Source organism: Anopheles nili, chromosome 2 (genome assembly GCF_943737925.1).
Source record: "Anopheles nili chromosome 2, idAnoNiliSN_F5_01, whole genome shotgun sequence".
Lineage (NCBI taxonomy): Eukaryota > Metazoa > Arthropoda > Insecta > Diptera > Culicidae > Anopheles > Anopheles nili.
The window spans coordinates 59,889,729-59,904,525 of NC_071291.1; the positions used below are offsets into that span (position 1 = coordinate 59,889,729).

General features: G+C 42.1%; 3 protein-coding genes across 4 annotated transcripts in view; 1 reads left to right on the top strand and 2 right to left on the bottom strand.

The window, feature by feature from the left end:
- LOC128720658 (uncharacterized) overlaps positions 1-8,824 on the bottom strand; it is an 11,686-nt gene extending 2,862 nt beyond the window's left edge. The window contains exons 1-6 of the mRNA XM_053814344.1: positions 8,062-8,824; positions 3,462-3,927; positions 3,285-3,399; positions 2,819-3,216; positions 2,567-2,749; positions 2,266-2,493 (exon numbers count right to left, since the gene is read on the bottom strand). Coding sequence (XP_053670319.1) covers positions 2,266-2,493; positions 2,567-2,749; positions 2,819-3,216; positions 3,285-3,399; positions 3,462-3,927; positions 8,062-8,091 — 1,420 coding nt within the window. The 5' untranslated portion in view covers positions 8,092-8,824. The remainder of the gene's footprint in view (positions 1-2,265; positions 2,494-2,566; positions 2,750-2,818; positions 3,217-3,284; positions 3,400-3,461; positions 3,928-8,061) is intronic.
- A 1,784-nt stretch (positions 8,825-10,608) lies between these two features.
- Positions 10,609-11,547, top strand: LOC128721696 (phospholipase A2-like). The gene is made up of 4 exons (XM_053815476.1): positions 10,609-10,801; positions 10,872-11,028; positions 11,108-11,260; positions 11,325-11,547. Exons 1-4 carry the CDS (start codon positions 10,618-10,620, stop codon positions 11,431-11,433), a joined length of 603 nt encoding a protein of 200 aa, XP_053671451.1. The 5' UTR covers positions 10,609-10,617; the 3' UTR covers positions 11,434-11,547.
- On the bottom strand, positions 11,139-13,306 carry LOC128721695 (aquaporin-11). 2 transcript variants are annotated; one of them, XM_053815475.1, is made up of 5 exons: positions 13,034-13,306; positions 12,823-12,945; positions 12,178-12,329; positions 11,973-12,111; positions 11,139-11,899 (listed from the first exon to the last, which is right to left on the bottom strand). In XM_053815475.1, exons 1-5 carry the CDS (start codon positions 13,209-13,211, stop codon positions 11,703-11,705), a joined length of 789 nt encoding a protein of 262 aa, XP_053671450.1. In that variant the 5' UTR covers positions 13,212-13,306; the 3' UTR covers positions 11,139-11,702. The 2 variants fall into 2 exon arrangements, with proteins under 2 accessions (XP_053671450.1, XP_053671449.1); XM_053815474.1 differs by having other exon boundaries at positions 11,139-11,929.
- Positions 13,307-14,797: the final 1,491 nt, after the last annotated feature.

Below are 14,797 nucleotides of genomic sequence, written 5' to 3' on the forward strand. Positions count from 1 at the left end.
GCTACATCCAAACATATGCATACAGCCCACAGGAAATACGATCTCATGATAGTTTCACGGTTGATTTTTTTTGTTTGTTTGTTTGTTTGGTTTACGTTACGAATGTACACGAAGCATCAAGGAAGTACAACTTTCGAAACAATGCTGATATTGTTTCAAGCCGGTTTAATCAGCAGGTAAAAAAATCATAGGGAAGGAAACAATAATGAGAAAAAAATCAAGCAAACCATGAAAACATTACAGAAAAGAAAAAACAAACTATTCAACGATGATCAACGCAAGAGAGGAAACGAAAATGTTTGGTATTTATTTATATATATAAGGTGATCATTTCGACGTACTAATATTGCATCGTATTAGCACAGCAAAATGTGTGTGCGTGAGTGTGTTTATGTTGGGGGGGGGGGGACAGAAAACGCAATGAATCTGAAGTAGGCTATGCGCATGACCGGACCGATATGCACACATCCCCATACCTTGCTGTACGCTTTATCGCCTTTTGCTTTGCCTTATCATAATCATAACCAGCACCCGGATGCAAAATGTCCACGTTGAACACGTTGACGCGTTATACATCACCCCACAGCCACAGGACACAGTGAATCGGTGAATACCGATGTTAGCCATGCCGTGGCGTTATGTCATGTGTGTGCTTTTTTTTTTTGCTCATATTTATCGGATTTTAACGTCTCAACGTTTCGGACAGCGGAATGCCTCTGTTTTTGCGCATTATTCTTTGGGTTTTTGGTATTGGGGATTTTGGCTACTTTTTAACAAAGTACAGATGAGAGATATTTTATCTGCAAAAAATCTAGAAAAAATTAGAAGCGATTTTATGTGCTGTTCATCATACCCGTTTTAAATGTGAGTGATAGGTTTCTTTTTTTTTTTTGGTTTGTAGTTGGGTTCCATTTGAGAAATAGTTTGCACGACCAAAAATAAACATAATTTCGAGTAACATACGTATGAACATGAGTATGCAAGAGTGGGTGTGTGTGTGTATGTTAGTATCTCTGTGTGTGGGTTTGTGGGCGAATGTTGTTGTCCCCAAAATGCAACATAATTGATGCTGTTATGCAAAGGCTCGTGAATGGCAATGTTTCGATTCGTTACATTGTGTTCATGATTTCAACTCGATTGGGAAACAAAACATAAAACGGGGTTTCGCCTGCTAATGGTGATGGTTCTAGGTGATATTCGGGCCATTACAGTCAAAGCTAAAATGAAAACGAAAGTAAAATCAAAAAGGTACGGCATGGAAACGATCACGATCACGGCACTAGTGCCTGGTTTGAAGGTGTACGAAAGTTTTACTACCATCCATTCCGTCAGGGCAGTCACATTTAGTTCACTAAAAGTATGATAGTGAGGTGTGAAGAAAAAAAAACCATTAAAAGAACTGCAATGAATCTTTCAGTAACTCCCATCTTGATAAACTATGCCATGCTGTGTGATACGTACGGTAACTCGTAACAAGCACTTTGTATCCTATTTATCTGGTGTACCTACATTTTCCCACCAAACTCTACCCAGCGCTAGTAATATACCTTCATAGGCGAATGTAGTATACAGCACAAAGCCCTCTAACATTCTCGTTTTATTACTCCTAACATACTACACCGTATGCGGCCCTAGAAAAAGGTAGAAATCTAAGACAGAGCAATGATAGTAGAGCTGCATTGATCAGACCAATGACAAAAAGGACACACCAAGCGACAAACGAAACAAACGAAGCTCGTAGAGGCAGTTTTGCAAACACAAAGCTAGAAAGTGTACGGGTTGGTTCGCTGTTTTGCAGCGTCAAAAACAAAAGCTCGTCTTCCGTAAACCATAAGGTAAGGTAATGGCTGCGATATGATTAGCAAAAACGGGATGCAGATCGGCTGCGAAACGTATCAGGCGAGTCAATAAGCTCCCGGGCTGCCACATTACTCGTAACATTTCAACCGTTCCTTTTTGCATGCTTCTGACCAAAGAACTAGACCGGAAACTTATTGACCGACGAGTTGTGCTTGCAAAATCGCACGATAATGACCTCCTGGCCGTGGGACAATCGTTGGATTTATTTCCACGCATCGCACCAGCGCAGCGAGCGAAACAAATCCACACACGGTCCGCAAACGGTTCCGGTGATGTTTCTCATGAATCTTTCGAGTGTAGCAGAAAGGAAAGAATTTTTTAAACTCTAGAAACCAACTGAGACGAAAAACGGCCGTAAAGCATGAATCGGCACCGGAAGCCGGCGTTCGTTTCACGCAAACTTACCGAACTTGTTCTCGCTCGTCAGACTGTTGCGGTTCTGATCGTCGAGAAACAGATCCTCCAAGCAGCGCTTGCTTAGGTGATCCTCCGAGGAGCTAAGGTGACCGAGATTTTCACGAAAATCGCTGCGAGAGGAAAACTGAGTGCCATCCTTCGACGGTTCGGCGTCTTGCTTCTTTTCCAGCGGTCGATACAGCGCACCGGACACGCACACGTGCAGCATGCAGCCACCTGGAGAAGGGTTTGTGATCAAACGTTTAATAACCATTTCCGGTAGGGCAGTTACCAATGGCTATATGCTTACCAAGTATCAGCAGAGTTCCGTGAAACCCAAACAGGTGTATCAAGCGCTCGATAAGCATGGGAAACACAAAACTTCCGGCGGCCGTGCCCGAAATTGTGATTCCATTCGCTAGGGCACGATGTTTCTCAAAGTACTGGGACACGATCACGATCCCGGGCGTTGTGGAAAGCCCACCACCGATACCTTCGGAAGAAAACGGAAAAACACATTTAGTTCTCAAGCTGCATAAAGCTACCCGCTAGCGATAGGTACCGGTCAGTATGCCAAACGTGAAGAGCAAATGATACATGCTGGTGGCGAAAAAACTAAGCGTCAATCCCAGCCCACAAAAGACGCCTCCAATGATGACCACAATGCGGCAGGAAAAGCGCTGACACAGTGCACTAGACAATGGTGCCAACACCAAGCAAAGCGCCGACAGGATGGCCGGTATCCAGGACGCGGTGGTGGCCGATGCGTTGGGAAAGTTTTCCATTATCTCGACGAACAGCACGCCGTACGATTTGACCAGCCCGGCAACCCAAAACTGCACCGAGAATGCACCAAACACGATAATCCAACCGTACCCACCGTCCGGTGGACTTTCGTCGTCCTCTTCGCTGGAGTCGGACACCACCTGCTTTCGTTGCTTTTGGATATGCTGTTTTTGTCTTGAAAAAAAAACGAATAGACCTTTAGCTGGCTGATTCAGCTACGATTCTGCGAGGGTTTGACGCACTTTTTACTTCGTATTTCACGCGATTTCGCTATCAACGGGCGAGCGGTTAAGCTGGAGACAGTCAGCAAATTCTCGTTGTCGTCTTCGTCCAGCTCTGTTGAGGGTTGCGGTTCCACTGAGAAGAAAATTGCGTTATAAAAACAGCCTTTCCCGACAGTCTGACCCGATTCAAGCTACCTGTGTGCGATTTGACCGAGCTGTAGTGCGTATCGAGGGCCAGTGAGGATGGCCTGAGTAAGGTATCGTTTCGTTCGTTTTCCACTCCGACAGCCGCAGATAGCACCGCTGCACCGGCGTCGGGCAATGCCGTACTGTTGTGGAACTCTGGCCTTTTATCGGCATGTCCTTGCTGGGTTTGCACCGTGCAGTCGACCGGCGGTGCAGCGGAACTGTTGCACGAGATGATGGCGGGTTCCTTGCGAGCCGTTGCCACCGGGGCAGACTGGATGGAGAACATGGACCCGCTGTTCTCGAACTCGGCCAGCAGGGCCGCATTGAGTGGCGCTCGGCATCGCTGCTCGGGAATGGACGGATGGTACACGCCGTCGAACATGCGGCCCTCGTCCGTGTGGGGTTGTATTTCGATATCCTCCGAGAAGAGGCTTTGTGGGCGCAGGTACTGATTAAGACACTCCTGCGATGTCTGCAACAACAAAAAAACAGGATCGTTTACAAAATACAATAAATAAAACAGAACGCACAGGTATGGAAAACATAATAACTAACTCAAAGTAATGAAGTTTATTTTTTGTTTCGACTGAATTAGAATGAATCACCGGCAAGAACAATTGCATCACCAATGAGTAATCTGGTGGGGGTTTTTTTGATGCAGTTTTCACCGCAAACATTTCCTGTCACGAAGCGTATTTTTTCAATTACGAATGATGAAGTACAGCAACAAAAAATAGCATTTCAGTTCATTCTAATGATGTTCTGTTGCGCATGCTGACGTCATCGTACGCCTAGCGAGAGAAAGCGAACGTATGGTACACGCTGCCCTCAAATTGTTTGAAATATTTAATCAATAACCGATAACATAACGTTTAACGTTTGAAATGAAAAGCAATGCGCAAGGTCATGTTGTTCGATGTTTTTTTTTAATTAAAAAGAAACAAATAAATACGTTACATGTGTGATTTTAGCAAACGTTTAAATACCATTTAATAATTTGATCAATTTCTATTTTCTATCACTGGAGATAAAACCCTAATTTTATTTATCGAAAATTTCTTCCAGTGATTTATTATTTATCGTTTTCGTAAATTAAATGTGTGCAACTATGCATGTTCTCTGCACGGGAAATGGATGCAGTTGTGCAATTATATTTTAATAAAAGAAACATTGATAAAATATTTTTCGCCGTCCCTAGGTCTTTTCGTTGGTCCCAAGATAATCTTTCTAGCACAACGTTTAACGAAAAAAAAGTCGATCGATAGACATAGCATGAAACATGGTGATCGTGATAGCCTAATGCGCGTTCGAAGCATTCCGTAGCCTGTAAATCTCCGGCTGGTGACAGGAATTATCGATAAAACTTTAAACTATCTTACACTGCTGTAGCGGCCGAATGTCGTGCACGTATAAAAGGAAAGTTTATCGTCCTTCCTCAGCGGCAAGGTCGTGCTGATTGAAATTATTAGCCCAGCTCGTTAAACTCCGCAAAGTTTTTACGACGTTTGTACAAACAACTTTGTTGTGCGGGTGTTCTCCCTAGGCCAATAGATACAACCTGCTGATTTTTTTTCTTCTTCTCTGGTTTACGAGAAGCATAGAGAGCACTGTAAATCGTCGGAACTCACAAGATGTTTGATATTTCTTTCGGAGCTTTGGCTATTTAATATTGAAACTAATTCAACCAAAGTTTGTCATGCGTTTTTAACCTTTTTTTTTCTTTCCACCTTTTGCCGATTAATCGCTTTGTAACAATGAAAGTTGGCATGACGTAAATATGATGCCTTTTCAATGTCGCTGTCTTGGCTAATTTTAGCAACATCACTATCGGATCCTATCAACTTTCCTATCATCGATCATCAGTGGGAAACCTTTGCAATGAAATAAACATATTCACTGCTCTCTCTTTCTTTTTATTTTTGTAAAGCTATCATCATCCCAAGGCCAACACTATTTGCCCGGCCTACTGTCTATCCGGTACGTGTCTGACGTCTTTCTGCCTGTCACTAAGCAGCCCATGATAGTACGCAGAGAAACGATTGTACAACCATCATGACCAGGGTCACGTCTAGCTTCATGCTGGCTTCGACGGCATCGCTCTGTAATTTGATCGATTTCTTTGGCACGAGTAACAAAAGTATGTTTATTGCGAACCGATAGGGTAGAGAAAGAGGAAAATGTCTCTAATGATACCATCAAAGTCGGGTTGTTTGAATTCCATCTACACCCTGCTGGTGCAGTATTTGCTCTCACTAGGATCACGCATGCCGTCATTGCGCTGTGTCGTTCAATTGTTCACGTGTTACTGCGTCTAACTTGCCATACGGTTGATTGCAACCGAATCAATCAATAGCTGCCATTAGAAAGCGCTAATATTTTACTGCATTTTAACCGTTTTATATGTACGGTCCCTCACCTGGTGCGTACGAGATTATCCAGCATTACAGGCTGGATAAAGAATGATCGCAGCAAGCACTTTCATAAGCAAGAGCTGTTAACTAATAAGTGACTTGGATCAACAATTATTCGAACTTTTCATGTTGTTCATCCATGCCACAACCATTCGTTTTAGTTAATTTTGAAACACGAACAGATTAATGATTAATGCAAGGATTTATGCAAAATTATTTATATTTCATAAATTCTTAATGTCTCATTTTTAATCTAATATGATTGATCAACCTTTCTTTATCAGGTATTTTTACAAAGTGAACCTTTGTAAATTTATCAACCCACCCATTATATAACGTCTTGCAAGCTATTTATTGCAAAATTGATATATCATTGGAAAAAAATAATTATATCAAATTAATACTTTATTATAATATTAGTATTAATCCGCGGCTTAAAGGAATACTCCTAAATTCCTTCCTTAAAGGAATACTGTTATTTAACGGACCGGCAACTATAGACGATCTGTCTAAAAAGTTATTCGTATACTAACATTTCAAAACCATTTTAATGTTATTAGGTTAATCAAACATGTTTATTTTATAATAACGTTGTTTGGCAGCTGGGTTAACAGTGGCCATATATGTTAGTTTAATCATGGTATTTTATAATGAAATGTATGTAACAAAACATGGGAACAGTTGGTTTTTTTATATAGCGCTATAGTATTTTCATAGCATCTTTGTACCTATAGATTTTGATTATGAATAATCAATTATTTACGCAAGTTGTCGCTGTTTGTGATCCGTTGTAGATGATTAATTATTTTGCTCAACATTACGCTCAATACGATACACCTTTCGTAGCCAGGATAATGTGTTTTGAGCATTACTACCATTCAGCATTATGGTTTCATTATTGAATTACTTATGAGTGCTTAATTCTGAACGGGGTTTTCCTTATTTTTATAATATACGTGGTGAAAAGCCAATTCGATTAAGAATGTAAATCAAACAAACACCAGCATTCACCCACACTGTTCGTGTTCCAGTAAAGGACAAAACTGGCAAAAAAGTGGCCATAAACTAATGATCAATTATACGACTCTGCTCTAACAAAGACCCTGCGGTAAACAACAAACAACTGCAGTGGGGAAAAACCTGCAAGCAAACTCTTGAACATGTGGCCTCTCTGTGCGCGAGAGGAATTCCCACGGCTCGCCTTGCCTTGCGGTGTTGCAAAGCTAGAACGGTATCTCATGCTGCCCGGACTCTCCCTTCGGGTGCCACTGTCTGTGACCCACATTTTATGCAGCATCCGAACGATACAGCATGTGGGTGCTCGTCTCGCTGTTATCGTAAAAGTGCCTGCTCAGTGCAACAAAGAGCCCCTGTAATAGAGTTGTACGGAGCAAGGACACGAGAATTTCAAACCCACAAAGACGGATGCAAACGGGATGCCGGTAGTTTTACAGCTTTTCCATCGCCTTCCGGTTTCATCACGCGCGCAGATACAAATGATAGCTGAAACACGCTCAAGGGCACCATTGCACTGACGATGGCAACGGTTTTTAATTAATATATACATATCTCGCACCAGTCGCGCAGCCGTTATCATCATTTCCGGTGCCCTAGTTAAGTGCAGTGAAATCTACTTGCTTCCAAAATTCCTCAAATACTGAGGACGATAATGAGAACAATAACCCACCCTGCCGGAAGCCATTCAGTCCACTAGCAGCTGCAAAATGTTTTGTTTCATAATCGTCCTTAAGAAAACGCCTTCCCCCCAGCTTTTGGTCCCCAAAGCACGGCAAAGGTATTCTTTCGTAATGTTGACTTTTACTCTGTAGATGGCTCACAATAATCGCCACACTTTACGCGTTCCTGCGCAAGTTCGCCAGCAGATCTGCCCCCACCATCATCGTCATCAGCATCATCATTGTCATCGTACGCAAATGAAGCCTCTTTCAACCACCACAGCATCAGAAGCTGGACGGACGGACGGAGATGAACCACCGCGCGAGAATACGGCCCCTTTGTAAACGCAATGTCGAGTAAAGCAGTAAGGACAATATCGATTTTCCAGCAGCTTATGCAGCTGCTGTAGTGCCGCCAGCGCACCGGGAGAGAAAACATCCCTCCGATCCCGACGCCGCCAGCCAGCCGTGCGGGAAAACGTAACCCATACGCCAAAGGGGGAAGCCCTGCGTACTCACCTGGAAATTCCATTCTTTTGGCAGAGACATTTTTCGTATATAGATGTGGCGAACTTTCCGTTCTTGAAACTTGGTTTCATTGGACTAACGGTGGCGGGTCTGTGGTCTTTGGCGGCAGCAGGAGCGTAGGTGTTGTGTGGGTTGTTTTATCCGCCCTGGATGTGGCACTCCGGGCTCGAGCTTCCTTTTTCTTTTTCAGGGGCACGCGCTGGCCGTTGCAGTTGCTTGTTGTAGCTGGCCAAACCCGTGACTGGCTTTTTCGCCCCGAAGCGGCACACTAGTAGCTCGGTTTAAAGCTACAATGCGCGCTACAGCACTGTTGTAAGTTGGGCAACGACGAACGCACACATGCACAGAGTCTCACACAGTTTAATCGTTCATTTTCGGTTGCGCTCGATTTTTGTCCCTCTATTTTTTTTTGGCGTGTTTTTTTTTCTCTCTCCCTGGTAAGAGTTGCTTATTCGCAACGTAAAGAGCGACTATTGCAAATGATCTAATATTGTCACGCGTCTTAAAAATGTGTGTTTAAATTTGAAATATCTAGGACCCGAGCGGAATGATGTCCAGAACCGTTCCGCCGTTTAGTCGCAAGCGAGTTGCGATGTTACTAATACTTTACGTGGTCGAATTTGTTCTACATTAATTTTAAGAGGTGTGTATTTTTTTTTTGCAGTTAGCTGGGGTTTATGTAACACTGCCACCAATATCACTGTGATACGATAATTCAAATAGCTTAGAGCTCTAGTCTCTAACAAATCGTGCCGTGCCGGATCGGTAACGGGTTTTTTTTCTTCTACATTATATCGCAGACTGCTAATATAACCGTGCCGAACACGGATACGTTCGAAGGCTGGAAGATGAGGGTACCTTTTTTCGATCCCGTACCCACTCGATACGATCCTTGTTACAATCCTGGTGCACCAGCAAAGATTTATTGCTCGTGAAACAACTACGGTGCGCAACAAAGTACACGTAATCCGGTTACACTACTCGACACCGTTTTCAGTCCTTCCGCGAAACGCGGTCGAGCTCGAAATACTGAACAATTATCTAACTGTCGCTTGCAACGGTTGAACTACGATAATTAGGCGGATCGCATTCGGAGCGTTTCAAGGTGTATACCCTACTACTAAAATATCGGTGGTTTGGTAATATTTTGTCGCTGCCTCCGACTGCGTCGTTTTTGGTGCGTTTGGTGTTGGGGAACTTGCCGTACCAAATGGTGTTTGGTGGATGAAAATTGCAAACACAACAGCGGTGCACTGGTTCGTGGCAAAAATGAAAATGAGCTAGCACGGACGCGTGAGTCCCCGTCGAAATGTAGCTTGCCTTTGACAAGCCTCGAAGCAAAAATTTTCCCAACCCTAGCTCTCCGGTACGAATGAGATGCAGAATTTCGAATATGCATGTAATAGTTCTCTTGCACTCATGCGCATACTTGTTATCAGACGACAATGTTCCAGGCTCATGCGCATTTGGAATATTTTGAAATAATGTTACGCTGCCGAATGACAGGTTACGACAGAGTATGCCATAAAATCTTTCCCTGCTTTTCCGCACACTTGGATTTGTCGGCTGTTTTTTAGAGTATTTTTCAGCTCACTATCTTTAAGATAAATTAAACTTTGATAGGTAAATTTCAGATTCAAAATATGCTACAAATGTGTACATTGTTTAGATCGGTCGGTATTTTGTTTAGCTTGCTTTTGCTTTTAAGCATCGATGCAAGATCAAACCAAGATCCCATAAAGTTCCATCAAGACCCGGTAGACAGCTCAGTGTTGTTGCCCTTGTGCTGACCTTGACACGGTTGATGATAGTATTCAAACAAAATTCTGGCAACCCCATTAGGCAATATGATGACATCAACATGCTTTGGTTTATAGTAACGTTCCGACCGGAATTCAAATTCGGTATCGTATTGTTTGAGAACAAAATTAAATACTACTTAAAATATGGCTGCTAAGAAAATATGGTTGCAAAATTGTTTTTCCAAACAATGTAGCACATGAGCACAAAACACAATAAACGCATGACGCATAATTTTAACTATTGCGTATTTTTCTTTATTCAAAAAACGCCAGTACAATGAACCTCTACGCTGACCTTGCCAAACGTGAACATTCAACTTGAACTGACCGAAAAATTTCCAAACGTTCCAAACCGTTCACTTTTCTGTGGCCAAAAGCGTATTCCAGCTTAAGGAAGTAGTAACCAGAAATTGGGTTACAGCATTTTCCCGATCACAACCTGCATATTTCATTAGGTCACCCACCCACCAGGAGGTTATCTTTGCGCGTTGGGTATCACTAACCTTTCGGAACACCAATGCACGCTCGTAGGTATTTTTCGCAAACAGCCGCCGTTTCAAACAGATAGCCACCCAAATGGTTTCCTGGTGGAAACGGCAGGGTGTCGTCAGTTGGATTCAACAATCGAAACAATGCTACATTCCGCATGTTCTGAAACTAGTCGTACTATATATACTGGATGCAATTGTACTGGACTATACTTACGCTGTCATCATTTCCTCGGAAACTCCATGTGCTACGAAACATGAAGTTATTTTACCTCTCTGTTCTGTATTTAACTGCCATCGGAGTGCCGACCGGTTGTACGAGACTGCTTTACAAAAATGTGGAAACGTTCGACTTTGGCAACGAGATAGATGATCGCGATGGAGAACAGGGCAAACCCAGATCCAACCGCACTGTGGAGCGAATTAATCTCACCGTACCAGGTACGTGTCCGTTTCTTTACAATAACCAAGAGTACAGTAGTTCTGCGGTCGTCAATCTAATCGTTTATAGGTACAAAATGGTGCGGCCCTGGAAATACCGCCAGTGATTATGAAGATTTGGGATCGAAATCTGAAGTTGACAAGTGCTGCCGTGATCACGATCATTGCGATAACATTCCAGCGGGAGAAACTAAATATGGCTTAAAAAACAACGATTATTTTACAAGGTTGCACAACACTTCATACCATTTTTTAAGGCAAAAACTAGATGAGTTAATTGCGATTCGCAATAATATAACGTTTCAGATTACACTGCAAGTGCGACCGTGATTTCCAAAACTGTCTCCGTCAGGTTAACACAACGTTTTCCAACAAGTTGGGAAGCTTTTATTTTACTGTACGAGATCAGTGCTACAAGAAGCAGTACCCGATTGTTGATTGTGCCGAGCATTCAAACAAGTAAGTTTATTATCGCAACCATTATCGCCGCATGGAACCGGAAGCTAATCAACCCTTTGTGCAGAGTTTTTCTTCGACGATGTGTTCGGTACGTGTTGGACACCTCACGCAGCGACATGTGGCAATGGTTTGATCTACCCTTCTACGACGACAACGTATTGGATGGATTTTGAGGGATCTGTAGCACCGTAATGGACTATTTATTTCAACATACCACGTAGCACAATGGGAGTTTCAACTTCACGATCCATTTAATTGGGCATCTGAGCCACATGCTGGCAGGGAAATGCCCCACAACACAACCGCTGGATCGCATACGAGCTGATCAAGAGATGGGATTCCGTATTAACATAGCAAATAAATTACTCGAGCAGTTAAATCACACTTCGTTTGACTAGTTTATCGCATCTGTGGAGTAGCTTTGGTTTTTTCCATTGGCACATTAATCCTGCTTGGATCTGTCCGACAAGAACATGTTCCGGAAGCTGGCCGTTTTGAACAGGGGCACCGAGAGGACCGCTCCGACACAGGAACCAATCCAGTACACAATGATGTGCTCGAGGGCGGAATTACCGGCACAGCCCCACTTGAGGGCGGTGGCCAGCACCGGGTTGAAGTATCCGCCCGAATAGTTAAATGCTGCAAACATAAAAATTGCTGTGCGATAAATACGTGACAATAGCGCGGGTATTTTGCTAGGATTTCCTATTACCGGCAACCACGAGGCTGGTACCGATGAAGGAGTCGATGAACGCACCAAACCGGGCGTCCTTTTCCGATATCACCTTGGACGCCAAACGGCAGCAGAGTGTTGCAAATCCTTCAATAAACGCACCGAGATACAGGTTCACCTGCGAGCGTGAAAGATAGATGAATTTGGCTGCCATTGTTAGCGCGTATAAATTATACCCGTGTACCTGTAAATCAGCTTTGCAATCTTCAAAGGCACGTCCTTCGTGAGTTTCTGCCAGCTCGAGCCACCAGTACAGCTGCACGTAGCGGAAAATGCAACATCCGCCCATCAGTTGAGCCCAAATCTTAAGAGCAGCTTCCTTCAAACTGACTTCGCCTGTTCCAATACATGGCAAGTTGTTATTTTGTATTTTGTAATACATATCAACCATGGGTTAATATAAGTTTTTTTAACATTATTTTTAATCTTATTTCTAAATTATTGCAATGACCCTGCTGATAGAATATTCGATTGCATTCCAGCTTCTGTAACGTGATAGATTCGTGTTTTCCGGTATTTTATTAATTGTTTGAAAACATTGCACGACTGGTCCATTAACGTGAGCACGATGTTGGCAAGCGTGTATGGTATTTCAACACGCTACTTGTGGTGGTTAGTGAAAGCAGTTAAAAATAAATTCTAGCTCTAGCCCTTGTGGATTCAGAATGTATTAATGCGAAAATTCTGCAACATGGTGGACACACACATTTCAAGATGGTTCTAGAAGCCTAGAAGTACACTGGCAAATCGTTTGCCTCTGATCGTCTGATCGTCGATAAATTCGATTAATCAGCGAGCAGTTTGACTTATGTAACGCGTCCAAACTAACCTTCGACAATTTGTTCCATATAGGTGTAGGGACAGGCGGTAGCCGAACCCCAGTTACGTCCCCACCAAATGGTGAGGGTGAACAGAAATACCGCATATGTTGCAACGCCAAAGTTGTCCGCCACTATAACGGTCCTCAAATTGGGAGTAATAAAATGAGCGCGTTAAACGATGATAATCTACAGCATAACTCGCGACGGGCGAAACAATACCAATGATTAGCTCGAAACAGCAGCCGCACAGCTCTGCTGCTGCAATCGCCTCAAAAACCAACTCTTTCACCAATGCATTTTTCGTTAATCGTTCGTTAAGTCTTCGCGCCACGATAGCAAAAATGCAGGTCAACACGATAAAAAATGCGCTATATCCGAGCTGTTCGATCGTTGCCATGGTTACAAAAACGGTTCAATTTAACTTTTGTATTAACACAACCGCTTATACTTTGAGCAAAATTGTTTTAAAGTGTCACCATGTCACTAAGTGAAGGGAAAACCAAAAATCTTGCGAAAAAAAAACTCCTTCCTGCGGCACTCGTTATGAAGCGACGCTCACGAACGCGATCGGTCACCGTGCTTGTCTGTCGCGATGCTAAATAAAAATAAACCGTCCGATCGGACAACAAGACACACATGAGGGAAAAGATGTCTCTCTCCTCTCAATTGAGGTGCTAGCAACAAGGCCTAATGGCCAACGGTCACGATGAGCAAGATATAGTAAGCAATGATCATCAACATACGGTTCCTTCTAAAACATATCCACTTGAGCAACGCAGTGAGAGTTATAGCGAATATTGTGTGACATTATACTTTCCCTTGCAGATGTCGATATTGTTTATTCTTCTTTTTTGTTGTTCATTCTTGTGATCATCCCGATTCGCTATTGATATAATCGTTTAATTCATAGCCAATTTTAAATCCCTCAATCCATCAATCAATAGCTTCCTGACTAATTTCTGAAATATCACATCCTTCCTATCTCATCCATTTTGCCAAAGATTCCTCTCATGTAACGAATGAAAGTGCTTACCCTTGAAAAGCATATATGCTAGATGTTATACTACAAATTTGGCGTTAAACGCAAAAAAAGCTTTGTTTTGCTTTCTTTTTGAACTTCCCACCACATTAAGAGGAATTCGGTACACAGTGGGATTCCAGAAGGAATTCCAGTTGTAGGATTTCAGAACAGAACTTTACTATTTTACTATTACACACTTCGGCTGCAGTAAAAGTACCTATATTCTAATGATATCAAAATACGTTGAAACCACTTCCAAAACAAATATCAGCGCCTCAGTATCAGTGTTTATGTTATTGAAAAGTAATTTTCGGAAAAGATGGTCACAAATATTGAAGTGGTGTTATTTCTAACACAGCATGTTTTCCACAAAGTACCATGCGTCTCCATATATATAAAAAGTGCATATTTAAAAAAAACATCCTTTCATATAAAAATAACAAACTTGAACAGCTATAAACATAACTAAATTTGTGCTAAAAACGACCTTTTAAACATGAATAATATACTTTTTAAAACGAAAACCGATATCTAATAAAGATCGATTTGATCGTTAACACTCTATGTACAACTATTTCAGGGATTTTTAAAACATTTTCATAACATTTATTGCTCCTAATTTTTAATTTTATTGTTGTAATGAAATTTTAAAGGCGTAAACTACAAATTGTAAGTTACTGATAGATACGTACATTCTCCAGTGAATTTCTTGTTACAGTTTTTATTTTCTCCTCAACCATATGCTTACACCGTTTAATCACAGCTTCAACATATTTGTATATTTTGAACGTCTCGTGCGATCTGTCATATCGATGTTTGTATTTTGTTCGTTATTAGTTCTAACAATTAGCTGCGTTTGATCAAAATAGAACCCTTTATAGATTATCAGATAGCTAACGAAGCAACAAAATAACATATTTTGATGCTTTGTTTAAATATGATTTTTCAACGTGGCAACAGAA

Coding starts and splice junctions, on each gene's coding strand:
- LOC128721696 (XM_053815476.1), top strand. CDS start 10,618: ATGAAGTTATTTTACCTCTCTGTTCTGTATTTAACTGCCATCGGAGTG. Junction 11,029..11,107: donor AACAACGATTATTTTACAAG/GTTGCACAACAC, acceptor ATAACGTTTCAG/ATTACACTGCAAGTGCGACC. Junction 11,261..11,324: donor TGTGCCGAGCATTCAAACAA/GTAAGTTTATTA, acceptor CCCTTTGTGCAG/AGTTTTTCTTCGACGATGTG.
- LOC128721695 (XM_053815474.1), bottom strand. CDS start 13,211: ATGGCAACGATCGAACAGCTCGGATATAGCGCATTTTTTATCGTGTTG. Junction 12,946..13,033: donor CTGTTTCGAGCTAATCATTG/GTATTGTTTCGC, acceptor GGACCGTTATAG/TGGCGGACAACTTTGGCGTT. Junction 12,112..12,177: donor ATTGCAAAGCTGATTTACAG/GTACACGGGTAT, acceptor TCACGCTCGCAG/GTGAACCTGTATCTCGGTGC.